Source organism: Dama dama, chromosome X, assembly GCF_033118175.1.
Source record: "Dama dama isolate Ldn47 chromosome X, ASM3311817v1, whole genome shotgun sequence".
NCBI classification, from domain to species: domain Eukaryota; kingdom Metazoa; phylum Chordata; class Mammalia; order Artiodactyla; family Cervidae; genus Dama; species Dama dama.
In genome coordinates, this window is record NC_083714.1 from 8,117,511 (window position 1) to 8,134,617 (window position 17,107).

The window sequence follows — 17,107 nt, forward strand, 5'->3', positions numbered from 1 at the left end:
ACCCCCCACCCCACCGGGCCCTGCGGCCCAGGCGGGCCGGCTGAAGCTCGGCCGCCCCTAGGCGGTCGGGTTTCCTGAGCGGAGGCGGGAGCTGCGGCGAGGGCAGAGGGCAAAGAGGGGAAGCCGCAGGCCCGGGTGACCCTTGGGGCCCAGCACTTCCTCCGCCTCTGCAGGACTCGCCTCTGGAGCGGTCGCTTCAGGGCCATCGTGCCCACCTGAGGCCAGAAGGCTGGGGGTGGAAAAGCAGGAATGCCTGCCCTCTAGCCGTGGGACTGTGGGTGGGTTCCGGGGAAGTTTTCCTTGGCATGAGCCTATACACCGAGGTGCACAACCTGACGTAGGCACCTGGTAACAGCCTCGCCACCGATCTCATCTCCCTCTGGTCCATTCTCCGTGTAGCAGACCTGACCCCGCCTCCTCCCGGACCAAGTATTCACTCGCCAACCGGTTTAGCAGATCTGGTCCTGCACGGATGTGGTCCTGCCCTTCTGAGCAGTTTAGATCCTCCGAAGTGGAACAATAGAGCTGAGGATAGAGCGGGGAGTACAGCCTTAAATGCCAAAGAAGCGTTTGGCCAGTACTAGTGACTCAAAATTTTACACCAGTGGCCGAATGGGGCATCACGTGAATATTTCTGGAGTGATAAAGCAAAAGGACAGAAGGAGAGTAGGGGCCGAGGCCAGTTCAGCAGCCGTTTCTTGCGGGCTTGAGCCCTGTGCCTGGCTCTGCTGAATGGGGGAGGGACTTCAGGGGACCAGTCAGGGCTCAGATAGAGGGGAAGGGGCAAGATGTGTTCCATCCAGCTCCTAGGCCCAAAAGCCCCAGTCCCTGATGCACACACTGCACCTTAGAGAAGGGCCTAGACACTGGGGGTGGGGGGCAGGGAGCTGAGAAGGTATGTTTTCCCCTTCTGGGCAAGAGAACTGTGCACAGTTGAAAGCCAGGAAGTACCTGTGCAAAGTCTCCTCCCTTGCAGAGCTGCAGGTCAGGGTCATGTGTGCCCACATCTGCACAGAGCCTGACTTTGAAGTCCATGCAAACACATGCCTGGACCCCTTGCACAAGTGCCCACAGGCTCCCCTTCCCTGGGCACCACCCCAAAGCCTAAATACTTCTGCTACCCTTGTCACCATCTGTGTACCCCAGGGATTTCTCTAACACAGTTGTCTGCTCCGCTTTGTCACTTGCTAACTGCATCCTGCCTTAGTATACCAGAGAAACACTGTTGCCCTCTGACTTTGAGTTGCTAGAGAGACGTGAAGCATCCCTAGATAAGAGAAGCTCCAAGCTGCCCCCCAGGCTCAGTAAAGCCCTGTTCTGAGGGTTCAGGAAGCGAGCTACCCCTCCCCAGCCCCCCAGGCCTAAGACTGAGCAGGTGTGAGATGCAGGGGAAAGGAGACAGAAGAGTGTCTTCCGGTAGCAGGAAGTGGTAACCACCTATGGGGAAACAAGGCTGGTTCCTCTCTATGGGGCTAAACAGAAGGGGAACCTTAGCCTAGCCCTACCCTCTGCCCCTGCCCCCACCCCACCATGTGGCCTGGAGGGACCAAGGGCAGGTTCTGGTCTCCCCTGCTGACCTTCCTTCCCCCCTGGCTCTCCTAGTGTTGGGAAGGGTGGCCCCCATTGAATGTCCTGGGGGTCTGGGGAAGGCAGCTGACCCATGGGAGCCCAGTGGTCAGGAGCAGCTTACGGTGTTTCTGCACACTGGCACTGATGGCTAATGGCCATGATGTGAGGGGTGCAGTCTGGCAACGGGGACGACAAAGCCCTCTGGAGTCTGGGAGGGAGCGGCAGCCAGAGGATGCCAGCTTGTCAGGCACCTTGGGGCTCTCACAGCCACCCTGGCTGCTTAGCAGCTGAACCTGGGGCACAAGGCTGCCTGAGGGCATGCCCCGTGTGTCCAGGGGGCGGGGGGCGGGGGAAGCAAGGTCCAGCCGCAGTGAGAACCACATCAGGCCGAGACCCTCGTGGGCAGTGCCAGGCCCAGGGCGCCCCGCCCCAGAAGCCGCGTTGGGGACGGGATGGGGCGGGGCGGGACGGGGCGGGGCTGGCGCAGGGTGCTGGCTGCCGGGGCCCGCGGGTCCCCGCGCCTGGCCGGCTCGCGGCCGCGTGGGAGCAGCTGGGTTTGACGGCGTGGCCACTAGGCGACCATGGCTACACACGGGAAGCTACGTCGAGAGCGAGGGCCGCAGGCTGACTATGAGGCACAGGTCAAAGGTGAGAGGGCGTTAGGTGCTCCTGGCCCGTTTCCCCACGGAGACCCCAAAGGTCGTGGGAGAGCCCGCAACGTGCTGGCCGCTGGCCCGGGACTCGCAGCCCACCCCCAACAACCTCCGGAGCGGGCTGAGGGAGGGAACCCAAGCCCCCTGCCTGCCTCCTCACGCCCCTTTGGCCCCAGCTGCCGCTGGTCCCGCTTCCTTCCTCCTTCCCTCCATTCCTGCCCTGGTGGCTCTGCTCTCCTAGGTTCTCCCTGCCCCTCAGGAGCCCGAGGAGGAAAGGGGGGCCACCTGTTGGCCCTCAAAAAGTGGCATTCTAGCCACCAGAAAGTGGAACACCTTGACTTTGCTGAAGGGGGCTGGGTAGGGGTGTCCGGGGGCTTCAGTGGGTGAATTAGTGATGGCTTTACCCTAAGACCACTCCAGTCCTGTAACCCAGTCCCGATTGCCCTTCTTTGGGCCCTGAGGTGGCTCTGAGTTGAAGGCCACTGTCTCTGGGTCCAGCTGGTACAGCGAAGGTGGACTGCAGAGCAGACCTCTTTGGGTTCTGATAAACACTCTGTGCAAATCGCATGCAAATGAGCTTTGCAGACTTAGTCGACAGCTTGTCTCCGGGTCTTATTCAGGGTGTGGTGGCTCTTGCAAAGGGAAGAAAGCCACATCCAAGCACCAGCAGTTTCCTGGTGTCTCAATCACTTGATTTTACCGACGAGGGAGACGCAGCTCAGAGCGTGCTCATGGTCACACAGCACCATAGGTCCTAGGAGGTGTAAGGAAATGAACCTCGAATGTTCTTCCAGTCCAGAGGTGGAAAGTCCAATGTAATTCTGTGATACAAGCAAATTGCACTAAAGCGTGCGCAAGTCCTTCCCGTCTGGTAAAGATGGGCTGCTGTCCAGACCCAGCTTGATGTGACTGTGCATGGCAAGCCCGTTCTCCAGGCCTTGCTGCATCATCCCTCAGATGGAGAGAGCGATCCCAGCCTGTATCCCCCAAACGTCATGAAGCTGAAGGACTTTGGAAACCCTTCAATCAGCAGATATGTGCCAGTTCATTCACACCGAAAAGATTGGGCTTTGAGCAAGGCTGTCTTTAGATGTTCCTCGCCTGCTGTGGGCGTCTAATGACTTGAGCTTCTGTTTCCCATCTCCTCCGCCCTCCAGCCCCCGCCAAAGAAACTTCCTACTATGCTACAAAAAGAGGATCAGTATCTTGACACCCGAAATTCTGAAAGGTCAGCACAGTCATGGTTTGGGAGGCTGTCTTTTCTGCTTTGCTTGTCAGCAGAAGTGAGACTGAATGCCTCACTCACAGGAAGTGTTGTTGGGGCCCAGTCCCGGCTCAGCAATGCAAGCAGACATGGATTCCATCCTTTTGACAGATGTTTTGTACGCATCGGTTCTCTGCCAGGCTCTGAAGGTACAGCAAGGAGCACACGAGAAGCCATCCTTGCTCTCATATGGCTCACAGTGGAGGAGACATATAGTAAACAACTTATCACACAACTTGTTTCAATTATGATGAAAACCACTGTAAAGAAAAAGCTCAGATGTCCAGAAAGTGGATGGGAAGAGGGCTAGACCTAGTTTATGGGGAGATCCAGAAGGGTTCCCTGATGAGTACACCTCAGCTAAGATATGAGAGCCGGATGCTGCTGCGGCCTAGAGCCTGGGGATTTAGGTAGGTGCCAGCTGTGCTCAGACCCTGCCGAATCACGTCTGCTTGACACCAGGTCTGCTGGATCTCAACCAAGGCTTGGTTGCACTGAAAAAGAACACTTGGCTGTGCTGGCCTGTCGAGCACTACTCACTTGTGATAGGTCCCCAGGGAACTGTTGTTCCAGGAGAGCAAGCCACTGTTCCACTGTTCCAGTGGACAGCGAGGCAAGCCAGGACATCTCAGCTCTTTCTTGGAATGAAGTGAAATTGACTTTTATCCGAAAAAATGTTACCATGATTCAGTGAAGAGTCTCATGATCGCAGGTGGCTGAGAGCCCACTCCAGTTGGCCCATGGAGTTCAGTCTGCCCCTGGGACTAGGCCTCAGACAGTGTAAGGAGACGGCGTTGGTTTCAGCATCAGGAAGCAGTCCCACCCCCCCAGGCTTCCATTAACCCAGCTTGACTCTTCCTTGGAAAGAGAGTGCTCCCATTCAGTGTTTGCAGTGAAAGCATGGGCTTGGTGGCCCTTGGGCCTTTCACTGAGCTAGTCCCAGCGGTGGAGGGGGGTGAAGGGGCCACATCTGGGGAGCCTGGAGCCAGGGAGACGGACCCAGGGGCTGAGAGTAGGAAAGGGACCTTCTCCAATGGGAAATCAGAGGAGATGGGAGTGCTGGGCAGGCAGGACCCATGGAGGTTGCTGCAGGCCCCACAGACCCCCCTGGAATGGCACTGATGGGACAGAAGTCCCAAGTGTACCAGTACTGAGTCCTTATCCACAGCCACCCTGGGTCCTGCTGCTTCCTGCCTCCTCTCATTCTGGCTCCTGGTTGAAGCCCCCAATTTTCTATTGCCTAGACGGGTGCACTGGTGGCCACTGGGGCTGGGCACTTTTCCTTTGTCACCTGATCCCTGCCCAGGCTCTTCACGGCAGCCCGTGTGGACCCTGAGAGCAAAGCAGGACCCTGTAGCTCCACTGCTGTGGCTGCTCTCTCCCTTGCTGTCTTCCCCCTGCCGCCCCCCACTGGCGTGGCTCTCTTCAGCCATGCTGCCTGCAACAGCCTTCACAGTGCCGTCTGCCTGAACATTCTTCCCCCGGATGTCTCCACGGCCCCTCTGTCACTTCCTTCAGCTCTTGTGTTCCAAAGCTGCTTGTTCCTGACCACCTTCCTCTAAAAGAACCCCTCCCTGCCACCACCTCCCACTCTGCGCTGTCACCCCTTGTTCCCCTGCTGTCCCCCCCCCCCGCCACCTACACTGTTCCCATCCTAGCTCCAGGAGGGCAGGAAGTGTGTCTCCAAGTCTAGACCCACCGAGTGTATAAGCAACATGATGCTGAATGAAGACATCAGTTAATGCCCCTCCCCTGCCTGGCATCTGGACAGCTGTTAGTACAGGGGTGACCCACCTGCCAGAAGCCAAGATACAGGGCTTCTGTCCCTGGGATGCCCAGGGCTTACCAGTGGCTTACTTAAGCTCGTCATTCTCATTGAGGCGGTTCTTTGCTTTGGGTCTGTGTGGGGAAAGCGGCATTGCCAAATCAAACCAGCGATAAGGTGTCACAAGCCAGCAGTGTGGGGACCCTGGGTGTGGCTCTCTGCCGAGAGGTGGTATTAGGGTGCCCTGGAGGTTGGTCATCGGGAGTTGGTACTGGGAACAGAAATCAGCCCCGTTGCCTCAGTCCTGTCACTGGTCAGCCCCCACTGGCCAGCCTGGCCCTTGTGGTGGGGCCACCCTTTCTCCTGGGGGCGAGGGCTGGGTTTCCAGCCCCCGAGGCCACAAGTTCATGGCAAGTTTGGCAAGAGTGCCATGGCTGCCCCAGCCCTGTGCAGCCCCGTGCGTCCATGTGTTTGTCGAGGAGGCTGCCCTGCCTGGAGTCCTGGGCACCCCAGGGGCCGTAAGTGGCAGGGGAAGCCACTGGGGGCTTTCTGGGAAGCAGGGAATCATGAGAAGGCCACGTGACTGGTGCCTGGCAGGGATGGACCCCACTCCGTCTCAGCCCTGGCCCATGGTCCCGGGAACGGCCTTTCTGTTCCTCGGGTCCTGGCCCACCTGGCTGGTTCCCCTTAGCTTCTGCTTGGAGGTCCGTTTCCTCAGGCCCACCCGGAGCCCAGCCAGACTGCCAATCCCGGAACTGGCCCCTCTCCCCACGGGGCCAGCATCACCTCCCTGGACTCAGGGGGCCCACAGCCCTGGCCTGAGCTGCCCTCCTGCCCTGCAGAGATGCGCTGGCAGCTGGGTGAGCAACTGCGCTGCCTGGAGCTGCAGGGCGAGCTGCGGCGGGAGCTGCTGCAGGAGCTGGCTGAGTTCATGAGGCGCCGTGCCGAGGTTGAGCTTGAGTACTCGCGGGGCCTCGACAAGCTGGTGGAGCGCTTCTCCGGCCGTGGAGGCCGCCTCGGGGGCGGCAGTCGGGAGCACCAGAGCTTCCGGTGGGTCCTGGGGCCGGGCAGCTGGGATGGCCGAGCCCGAGGCCCACTCCCGGTTGGTCTGAGCCCCCACCTCCACCACCCCCATCCCCAGGAAGGAGCCGTCCCTGCTTTCGCCCTTGCACTGCTGGGCCGTGTTGTTGCAGCAGACACGGCAGCAGAGCCGGGAGAGCACAGCCCTCAGTGAGGTGCTGGGCGGGCCCCTGGCCCAGCGCCTGAGCTACATTGCCGAGGATGTGGGGCGCCTGGTCAAGAAGGCAAGACTTCTGCCCTGGGCCCGGGAGGCGGGTAGACCCCAGGATCCAGCGAGGGCAGCCTGTGGGTGCTCAAAGCCCAAGTGTCAGGGACGGGAAGGCCCTGGAGGCTGGGGGGAGCTGGTGGGAGCCTGGAGTGCTGAGCTGAGGGCTGGTGGGATGGACGTGGGTGTTGCCCTGGAGCAGGGTGGCACTCAGCTCGCCTCCTCCCCAGAGTAAGGATCTGGAGCAACAGCTGCAAGAGGAGCTCCTGGAGGTGGTGTCAGAGCTTCAGATGGTGAGAGCCCGTGATCACAGGGAGGCCGTCACCTCACCTCTCCTGGGGCCAGGCTCAGGGAGGAGGATCAGGGACCTGGGTTTCAGGGATCGAAAGCCGGGCCCTCTCTCCCTGCCCTGGGCGCTGAGTGCTTGGACCAAATGCTCAAGGCCCGAGTCCGAGACAGGCTGGGAGGAGGATGGGGTGGGCTGGCTGTGGCCACGGCCTTGAGCAGGGCTGCCTGGCCTTGGGCCTCCTTGCAGGCCAAGAAAACCTATCAGGTCTACCACACGGAGAGCCTGAGTGCTGAGGCCAAACTCCGCGAAGCCGAGCGGCAGGAGGAGAAGCGGGCAGGACGAAGTGCTACCGCCACCACCACCAGCACCGAGTCCGGGCCACTCCGCAAGGGCTCCATCAAGAAGGGAGGGCGGCTGGTGGAGAAGGTGGGCCTGGGGGGCACCTGTCTGTGTCCAAAGGCTCTGGCTCCTGGCCTTTGTCTTTTCACGTCCTCAACCCTCACTGGGCCTTGTAGGGAGGTGGTGTATGGGTCAGTAAAGCAGGGCTGGCTCTGAGGGGGGCTGCGGGGGTGCTCCCTGGGCTCAGTTGGTAGACACAGGGGGCAGGAGAACAGTCTCTAGGCCCAGGACAGCCTGCATTCTCCCCTTCCTGCAAACCCAGCTGGCCAAAGAGCAATCCCAAGCCTGGGGGTCCTGCCTCCCACCCATTCTCGCCTCACACAGTGCTGGGAGATAGAGGAGTGAGGAGACACGTTGGATGGGGGGCTGAGTGATCAGCGGGGAGGATGCGTGTTCTAGATGGTCCCCGAAGGAAGGATGGGGAAGTGGAGGCTGTCAGGGTTTAGGAATGAAGAACCTTTCAACTTCTGGGCTATATAGTTTGAGGGGCCCGGTGGGATAGTGGGGGAGCTGTCCAAATGGGGAAGGGAGGGGTGGGGAGTGTGTGTCGAGGGTGAGGGGTACATGGAAGGCAGGGCTGGGGCATTCGGCCACATGGATGACCCGGGGGCTCATGTGATCCTGAGCAGCGTCACGCCAAGTTCTTGGAGCACAAACTCAAGTGCACAAAGGCTCGCAATGAGTACCTACTAAGCCTGGCCAGTGTCAATGCCGCCGTCAGCAACTACTACCTGCGGGACGTCATGGACCTGATGGATGTGAGTGTGGGGTGTGGGGAGGGTGCCCGGGGGGGCCGGGCACCTGCGCCCCGAGCCCTCCCAAGCCGTGTCCTCGCTCGTCCCCTAGTGTTGTGACACAGGATTCCACCTGGCCCTGGGCCAAGTGCTCCGGAGCTACACGGCTGCAGAGAGCCGCATCCAGGCCTCCCAGATGCAGGGCCTGGGCAGCCTGGAGGAGGCTGTGGATGCCCTGGATCCCGTAGGTGACAAGGCCAAGGTGCTGGAGGTGCATGCTGTCGCCTTCTGTCCCCCGCTACGTTTCGACTACCAGCCCCACGAAGGGGATGAGGTGAGGGTCTCTGCCCAGCCTTCAGGAAAATGGCTTTTTGTGTTCTGATCTTCACTGTGGTGGTAGCTGAGTGGAATGGATTTCCTTCCCTTTGCCAAGACCTCAAACCTCCTGAATGCCACTTACTTCTCAGACCCTTGTGCAGTGGCCTCAAGGCAAATGGGGCTCTGGAGTTTCTGCACTTGCATTGTAACTAGCAGACCTCCCTAACCCACTTCTGCGGTACAGCCAGTGAACACAGCACCTCCCCCACCACGAGGGCAAACATAGCCAGGATGACAGCAATTTTGAGGCCGGCTGGTTGGTGGTAGACAGCTGCCTGTATACTGTTCTTTTGGTGGTTCTGTGTGCTTTAGATATTTCACAATGCAAACTTGGGAGAGAAAGAAACCATGCAAACACTAGCATATAACTAGGCATCTTCTTTTTTGGCTGCACCGTGTGGCATGGGGGACCCTAGTTCCCCCACCAGGGATAGAACCTGTGCCCCTGCAGTGGACCTCCAGGGAATTCCTCACTAGGGCATTTTATGCATCTCTGAGCTGTACTCTCCTTTACCAGTTTATCCTCATGAGCATGGACTGGGATTACACTGGACTGTGCATGGACTGGGGTTCCACTGACCTTTTTCTTTTTTTGCTTATTTCATTTGTATTTTGACCAAAGTCATATCTGATAAAGTCAAACGTTACTCAAGGCGTTCAAGGGCACACTGCCCTTCTCTGACCCACCCTTCCTGTTCCTGATTCCCACTCCCCAGATGCAGCCACTTCCCAGTCTTCTAGCTGCTGCTGCAGACAATGCATCAGGTGTTGCTTGTGCTTTGCAGCTTGCCAGAGGCCCTATGATCCCCTTCTATGGACGATTAGGGCTCCATCCCTGCTTTAGACCCTCTAAAGCTTTTAGGATAGTCCCTTCTCCTCATGTACAATTTTATAATGATATGCCTTGGGGATCCTTTTGCCTTCATGGTGCTGGGCCACCTGTGGGCTTTGTCAGTACAGAAACTTAAGTCTTAAGGTTTTGAGCTCATATTGTTCCTTTGGTAATTCCTGTCCCTTAATTTTCTTTGTGCTTGCTTTCAAGAATTCTTGTAATTGGATATTGAACCTCATGGGTTGTCTAATTTCGTTATCTTTTATCTTTCCTATTTCTCATCACTACACCTTTTATGTTTATTAATACTATTTAGGTATATTTAAAAATTTTATTTATTTGGCTGCATTGTGTCTTTAGTTGTGGCATGACAGATCTTTCTCTACTTGTGGCATGTGGACTCCAGAGCATGAGGACTCAGCATTGTGGTGCACAGCATACATGTGAGATCTTAGTTCCCAGACCAGAGATCGAACCCAAATCCTCTGCATTGGAAGGCAGATTCTTAGCCACTGGGCCACCAGGGAAGTCCCATCACTATACCTTTTAATTCTGTTCTCTGAGAGACCTTTTTGACTTATCTCTGCCCACCCCTTTTTAATTTTTCTTAAAAATTTACTTTGATAAGTTTTTTTTTTTAACAGTTTTGGTTTGTTTTACATGTTCTTATTTAAAATAGCCCTTTGTTCTTGTTTCATGGATACAGTATATTCTCAAATTTTTCTGAAATGTTTATCGCGTTTCTTGGTATTCCCATGTCCCTTACATTTTTTTCTGTTTGCTTGCGTTGATCTCTGTCTTCCACTTTATTTAAAAAAATTTTTTTTTGTGGACCATTTTTAAAGTCTTTATGGAATTTGTTAGAGTATTGCTTCTGTTTTGTATTTTGTTTGTTGACCTTGAGGCATGTGGGATCTTAGCCCCCTGACCAGAGATCGAACCTGCATCCTGTGCATTAGAAGGCAAAATCTTAATCACTGGACCACCAGGGAAGTCCCTATGTCTTCTTCTTTTTTTTTTTTTTATGTCTTCTACTTTAGAGCTCTCTCTCAAATTGCTGCCAGTTCTTAGCTGTCAGTTCCTATTCCTGAGGAGGCTCTGAGAGATGGATTAGGTATTTGGTGTGTGTGAGAAGAGCTTGTCAACAGTGGCTTTCCCCACAGGGTGGCTGGGTAGGGAGTTGGAATGTTCTGTGATGCTCGCCTTCAGCACGGGGAACTGGAGGTGTCTCAGCTGCTGGAAAGAACTTCAAGGACTTGGGGGAGGGGCTCGGCTCTCGCTTGGATGCTGTCAGGAGGCAGGGGTGACTCTGATTCTGTGTCTTAATAAATCTTCTCAAGAAGACGGGGCGGAGGTGGGTAGAAGGAAGCTAGAGTGGTCATTAACAAGGAGGGAAATGCCTGGCATGCTAGCTAGGCCAGCAGGAGGTTTGGTCATTTTTGTGGCTTGGACAAAGTTCTTGTTCTGGTCCGTGCTCAGACGTGCTGATGAGGTGATATTGTTTTTGTCTTCAGCCGCCATGGCCAGAGAGTGGCTTTGTGTGATGCTGATGCTCTGTGATGTCCCTTATGTCTGACAGGTCCACGCCGAGACACAGATGGCGGTGGCTGCTGTGCCTGCTCATCAGGACTAGTCTCTGATTTATCCTTTCCAAAGAGTCAATTTCTCATGATCTGCCTGTTATGTGGGCTTGAGGGCGGTGGGTCTTCTCATGTCAGCGTTTCTTAGAGCCTGGATAGAAATTTTATAATTGTGGGCAAACATACATGGGATTTACCGTTTGGACCTTCACATGGTTGGGCAGCCACCCCCACCAGCCAATCCCCCCAACATTTTCCATCTTCGCTAGTAGAAACTCTGTCCCTGTTAGACATTTTAACTCCCCATTCGCCCTGCCCTAGCCCGGGACCCCACCATCTGATTTTCTGTCTCTATGAACTTGACTGCTCCAGGCACCTCATATAAGTAGAATCTTATACTATTTGTCCCAATTTGTTTGTTTGTTTTGTTTTGTTTTTTTACAGAAGGCTTATTTCACTGAGTATTCCTCAGGGTTCACCCATGTTGAAACATGTATGAGAATTTCCTCCCTTTTACTGCTGAATAATATTCCACTCTATAGAGACACCACCCTTTGCTTATTCACCCATCAGCTGCTGGACACTTGGGGTGCTTCCACCTTTGGGCTATTACGAGCAGCGCTGCAAGGACATCCGTGCATAAGTCTCAGTGCTCATTAGTGTACACCACCTTCCTCTTGGAAGGGGTCCATGCTTCCCATCTGGCTGGACCGGGTGTCAAGGCTGGTGACCCTCTGCAGTGGCCCCCAAGGCAGCGAAAACCAGCCCCAGAAACCTCTGTGCCTGCTACACAGCCCACCTGTGTCTCAAGTGCAGCCCTAACCCCCTCTACCTGATGCTGCACCCTGCAGGTTGCTGAGATCCGGGTTGAGATGGAGTTGCGAGATGAGATTCTGCCCAGAGCCCAGAATATCCAGAGCCGCCTGGACCGCCAGACCATCGAGACAGAGGAGGTACGGGGTAGCTTGGCCCCAGGGTGGGGACAGGGACCTGGACACATGGAGCTGGATGGCCGTGACCTCCCCTTCTCCTTCCTTCTGACTCGACCTCCCTGTTCTTCACCTGTCCCCCATTTCTTCCTGCCCGGGTACCATCCCCTCCCAAGGTGAACAAGACACTGAAGGCCACACTGCAGGCCCTGCTGGAGGTGGTGGCATCAGAAGATGGAGATATGCTCGACTCCTTCCAGGCCAGTCCATCCACCGAGTCCCTCAAGTCCACCAGCTCGGACCCAGGGGCTCGGCAGGCTGGCCGGCGGCGGGGCCAACAGCAGGAGACCGAGACCTTCTACATCACGGTGGGGAGGTGGTGCTGGACCGGGAGGGCAGGTGGGCAGCAGGGGCCAGGGAGGGCCGGGGCCAGGACTAAAGCCTTGGGCTCTTCCGGGGGCTTGGCAGAAACTCCAGGAGTACCTGAGTGGACGGAGTATCCTTGCCAAGCTGCAGGCCAAACATGAGAAACTGCAGGACGCCATCCAGAGAGGTGGGACCCCCTGCCTCGCCACCCCCAGGGCCGGGAGCAGCCCAGCCACAGTGTGGCTCTCCTCCTGCGGCTTCTTCCTGGCCAGAGAGTGTGCTGGGCACGCAGGAAGGAAGCCAGCCAGGGTCCCGGCCCCTATCCTGCCCTTTGTCCTGCGGCCGCCCTCACCTGTAGGCTGCCCCGTTCCTCTGCCATGCGCCGAGAAACCTCCCAGCCCAAGAGGCACACCAACCCTTTCTCCTTGCCAGGTGACAGGGAAGACCGGGAGGTGACTTGGTGAGTCCTTCGAGAGGGACCAGTTTGTCCTGAGGACCCGTGGTATCCCCACCTCCCCTGTTCTTCGGTGTCCTTAGTTTTCTACTTATTTTGCCCAGAGGGTTCTGGAATAACTTGCGAGCCCCAATGTCCAGTTGGGCTGGGCTGGGGGGGGTCTGAGCAGCCTAGTGTCCAGGTCCGCTCCCCTCAGAGGCAGCTCCTGTTCACTGCGACAGGACCCAGTACACACAGAGAAAACTCCAGAAGAGCCGCGCCCCCCGCCCCAGCTCCCAGTATAACCAGAAACTCTTCGGGGGAGACATGGAGAAGTTTATCCAGGTACTTGCCTTTCCCTTCAACCGAGTGCAGGCCCCTCCCTGCTTCAGCCGTGCCTCCAGCCCTGGGGCCCCTGTGGGCCCGAACAAGTTACCAAGAGCTGAGGACTTACCAGGAGCACGGGTACCCGCAAGCCCCTCTTCTGGGATGCTCGCTAGGGAGGGAAGTCAGGAAAGCACCAGAGATCAGAAAAGAACACTATTGTTTGCAGTGATGTGATTTAGTCTCTCACCGTTCAGAAGAGTCAGCAGGTTATTGAAGTGAACAAACCCAAGGTTCATGATGTTGCTTGATTCGAGGTCAGCAGAGAGAGGTGGGTGGTATTTCCACTCTGTAGCAGGAAGCAGATAAAATGTCAGGCACGGCACCAGGGATCAGAAACCCGCCCCCCCCAACCGGGCATACATCTCCCTGGCCTTGTTGGTGACTGCGGAATGCATTAAGACAAAATGAAAATGAGCGAGTGACAAGGTGGGCTGTGTCATACCCACTGTGGAGGGCACTCTCTTTGTCTTTGTCCGCAGAGTTCGGGCCAGCCCGTGCCCCTGGTGGTGGAGAGCTGTGTCCGCTTCATTAACCTCAATGGTGAGTGAGATCTGGACCCTCCTGCCCCTGGCCTGCCCCGCCCCCTCCACCAAGATTGGAGGGGCGGGGGTGGGAAGGAGGCTTGGTGCACACCAGTTTTCTGTCCTCCCACAGGCCTGCAGCATGAGGGCATCTTCCGGGTGTCAGGTGCCCAGCCCCGGATCTCGGAGATCCGTGATGCTTTTGAGAGAGGTGGGGATGGGCGAGGTTGGGCAGGGGGTGGGGGAGCTGGGAGAGCTGATGTCATGAGCCTTGCTCCTTACTCCCTCCCAGGAGAGGACCCGCTGGTGGAGGGCTGCACCGCCCATGACCTGGACTCGGTGGCAGGTGTGCTGAAACTTTACTTCCGGAGCTTGCAGCCCCCCATATTCCCGCCAGACCTGTTTGGAGAGCTGCTGGCTTCTGCGGGTGAGCCAGGGGCCTGGGGGTGGGGTGGGGGTGGGGGGCTCCTTACTCCCTAGTGGCCACCTTGCCCGGGCTCATGGCTTCTCCCTGGGGTGATGGCCTTGTTTGCAGAGCTGGAGGCTGTGGCCGAGCGGGTGGAGCACGTAGCTGGCCTCCTGTCCCGGCTGCCTGGACCCGTGCTGGTGGTCTTGCGGTACCTCTTCACCTTCCTCAACCAGTGAGTGCTTCTGGGGGCCAGGGGGGGAGCTCAGGGGCAGCCCAGTTGGGGGAGTGGGGATGCCGAGCCAGGAGCTCCGTGCCTGTGACCTGCCTGTATCCTCAGCCTGGCCCAGTACAGCGACGAGAACATGATGGACCCCTACAACCTGGCCGTGTGCTTTGGGCCGACGCTGCTGCCCGTCCCTGCTGGGCAGGACCCGGTGGCTTTGCAGGGCCGTGTCAACCAGCTGGTGCAGACCCTCATCATCCAGCCTGTACGGGTCTTCCCGGCCCCAGCCCAGCTGCCCGGCCCCATCTATGAGAAGTGCATGGCCCCGCCTTCTGCCAGCTGCTTGGGGTAGGCTCTTGGCACCGCCAGGAGAGAGAGGCTGGCCGCAGGGGGCACCCTGAGGACGCTCAGCCACCTCGCTCTTCTCTGGACTACAGGGATGCCCAGTTGGAGGGCCCGACGGGGGACAACGAGTTGGAGCTGGAGCCAGGGACCTCAGCCCAGGAGGAGGGTGAGGATGGGCAAGGACAGCCCCACCAGGTCCCTGGCCAGGGCGTCTACGCCACCCCCACCCCACCTCACTTGCATCTCCTCTCCTCCCAGACCTGGAGGGTGTCGTGGAGGCCGTGGCTTGCTTTGCCTACACGGGCCGCACGGCCCAGGAGCTGACCTTCCAGCGTGGGGACGTCTTGCGGCTACACGAGCGGGCCTCAGGCGACTGGTGGCGGGGCGAGCATGCGGGGGCACGGGGGCTCATCCCCCACAAGTATATCACTCTACCTGCGGGGTGAGTTTGGAGGCTCTAGAAGGAGAGCCTCCTTCTAGCCCCCCCTCCACCCCCGGGTTTCCAATCCTTCCCATACACAGAGTCCCAGGTCCTGCGGTCCCAGGCTGTGCCTTGCTGACTGCTGGCCTGCACCATGCCTTCTGCCCTGCAGACCCCAAACCCAGAGTGAGCATTCCAAATGTCTTGTCTTTCCATCCCCAGAGCGGAGAAGCTCGCGGTGGGCCAGGGGCTGCTGCCCGGCGGGGACCTGCTGAGCAGCTCAGAGGGGCTCCCTGTGGTGGAGCTTGTCCAGAGGTGAGCAGGAGCGGGGAAGACCCCTTCTGGGCCTTGCTCGCCCAACCCAGGCTGGAGGCAGAGTGGCCAGGGACCAGCCTTGCTGTTTCTTTCCCTTTCCTGTGCCCCAGGCTGGGAGAAGCCCCTGCTTGGGAGCATGGGGCCTCCCCAGGGCCCCCTCTAGGCTCCCTGTCTGTGCCCTGCAGGCCAGAGCCATGCACCCCACCCGAGATCCCTCTTGGCATCCCCGGGGGTCACTCCGGGCACCGACGGCCCTGCATGGTCCCAGCATCCCCGGAACGACATGTGGAGGTGGATAAGGTGAGCGCTGGGAGTGGTCACGTGGCAAGAGGGGTGCACCTGCCCAGGTGTGGGTTCTCTGCTTCCCCTTATGAGCCACTCTTCCCGCCTGAGGTTCAAGTCTGACATTCCTGATCGCAGGCACACTGGCTGAGCCCAGCCTAGAGAGGGGCAGGCCGGTAAGGGAGTGAGCTTGGTGGGGAGGGACCGGCCTGGAGGCAAGGTAGTGGGAGACCTGGGGGAGGGCGGTCACACATTTAGGCCTCATGTTTGGTTCCTGAGTGGGAAACGGCGCACGGGACAGGCTTTAAGGCTGGCATCTAGAGCCAGGCTAGGTGACAGGTGGTAACATGGCAGGCGCTTTGTGAGCCAAAGAAGATGAAAGGGGCAGATGGAAAAGCAGCTGAGTGAGGTGGTGAACTGGGGAGCCTGGCGGGGTCATGGTTCTTACAGGGGGGCAGAGAGCGGGTGCCAGATGGGGCCCTGGCGTGGGGTGCAGCCTGGGGAGACACCCAGCTGCCTTCTGTGCCCACTGGCCCCAGCACACCCCTCCATGGGCTCCTGGTGGGCACTGCCAGAAGCCGTGGGGGACAGTGTGAGCCTGGGGACAGAGAGTAAGAGAGCCCACCGTGACCCAGGTGTGGCCTGGTGACCGGGTCTGGGCACCAGGGACAGAGGGGTGATTGGGGACACACATGTGAGGTGGCCGGGGGAGTATGGGCCAGGGGTGAGGGGCAGGGCATCCATGAGACCCCAGGGCAGGTGGCCAGTAGGCTGGGCCAGGCGGGCTGTTGGGGAGCCCTGGCCTGGGAGGTCGGGGCCTGCTGGGGGCCCCCCAAGCCAGGGAGTGGTGGCTGTGATCTCTGCCAGGGAGAGAGTGGGGAGAGGATGGGTACCCAGGGCCCAGCCCGAGGGGCTCCCATTTGAAGGCTGAGCTAATCACCGCAGTCCACAGAGGCAGTGGCTGAGGACTTTGTTTCAGGGGGCAGAGGAGTTTAGAGGGTCAGAGGGCCTGACTCCTGAGTCAGGTCACTGTTTTGGGGGCAGGGGACCGGCTGGGCAGGTGGGGCCCACTTGTGCCAACATCCTGCCTTTCTCTCCTCTCCGCCAGGCTGTGGCACAGACCATGGACTCTGTGTTTAAGGAGCTCTTGGGGAAGACCGCCCTCCGTCAGGGCCTTGGACCGGGCACCAACAACTCCCCAAGCCCCGGGCCTCGCAGCCCGAAGCTTCCAGGCTGTGGGCGCCTGGGCAAGAACAAAGGCTTCTCGCGGGGCCCTGGTGCCCCGGCCTCACCCTCGACCTCCCATCCCCAGGGCCTGGACTCACTCTTCAAGTCACACTGAAGGCTCACCTCATCCTCTGCAGGCCCTGCCCCAGCCCAGGGCAAGACTGGCCGGGTGCCCCCAACCCTTTGCTTCTCCCTGGCCCTGTCCAGCATACCTGCTCGTGACCCTCTGCAGAGAGGAGGAAGTGGCCTCTCCAGCTCCCCCCTGCCTTCCCCGCTCTGGTTTGGGCCCCTCTGGGAGGCCGCCGCGGAGGGAGGCAGGGGGCAGGTCCCTCCTGGCCCTGGGTGTGAGGGCTCGTGGCTGGTTGTCACCCTTGACAGCCAGCAGGTGGCGGGTGCCTTTGCTCAGCTGAGGGTGCCAGCCTGGTGGGGGTTGACAGGCATTGGCAACCATTCATAAAATCCTGTGCATTGACTCCCAGATGCAAGCCAGTTCTCTGTTTG

General features: G+C 58.5%; 1 protein-coding gene across 1 annotated transcript; it reads left to right on the plus strand.

Annotated features, from left to right (window-relative positions):
• The first annotated feature begins 2,057 nt into the window (after nt 1–2,057).
• Nucleotides 2,058–17,078, plus strand: ARHGAP4 (Rho GTPase activating protein 4). Its single transcript, XM_061136051.1, has 22 exons — nt 2,058–2,217; nt 6,094–6,301; nt 6,393–6,555; nt 6,767–6,829; nt 7,072–7,251; nt 7,854–7,982; nt 8,071–8,292; nt 11,600–11,701; nt 11,854–12,045; nt 12,146–12,230; nt 12,476–12,503; nt 12,719–12,821; nt 13,343–13,403; nt 13,518–13,595; nt 13,677–13,811; nt 13,920–14,025; nt 14,131–14,364; nt 14,454–14,527; nt 14,620–14,803; nt 15,005–15,097; nt 15,283–15,397; nt 16,488–17,078. Exons 1-22 carry the CDS (start codon nt 2,151–2,153, stop codon nt 16,719–16,721), a joined length of 2,856 nt encoding a protein of 951 aa, XP_060992034.1. The 5' UTR covers nt 2,058–2,150; the 3' UTR covers nt 16,722–17,078.
• The last annotated feature ends 29 nt before the right edge of the window (nt 17,079–17,107 follow it).

Coding starts and splice junctions, on each gene's coding strand:
- ARHGAP4 (XM_061136051.1), top strand. CDS start 2,151: ATGGCTACACACGGGAAGCTACGTCGAGAGCGAGGGCCGCAGGCTGAC. Junction 7,252..7,853: donor GAGGGCGGCTGGTGGAGAAG/GTGGGCCTGGGG, acceptor GATCCTGAGCAG/CGTCACGCCAAGTTCTTGGA. Junction 8,293..11,599: donor AGCCCCACGAAGGGGATGAG/GTGAGGGTCTCT, acceptor TGCACCCTGCAG/GTTGCTGAGATCCGGGTTGA.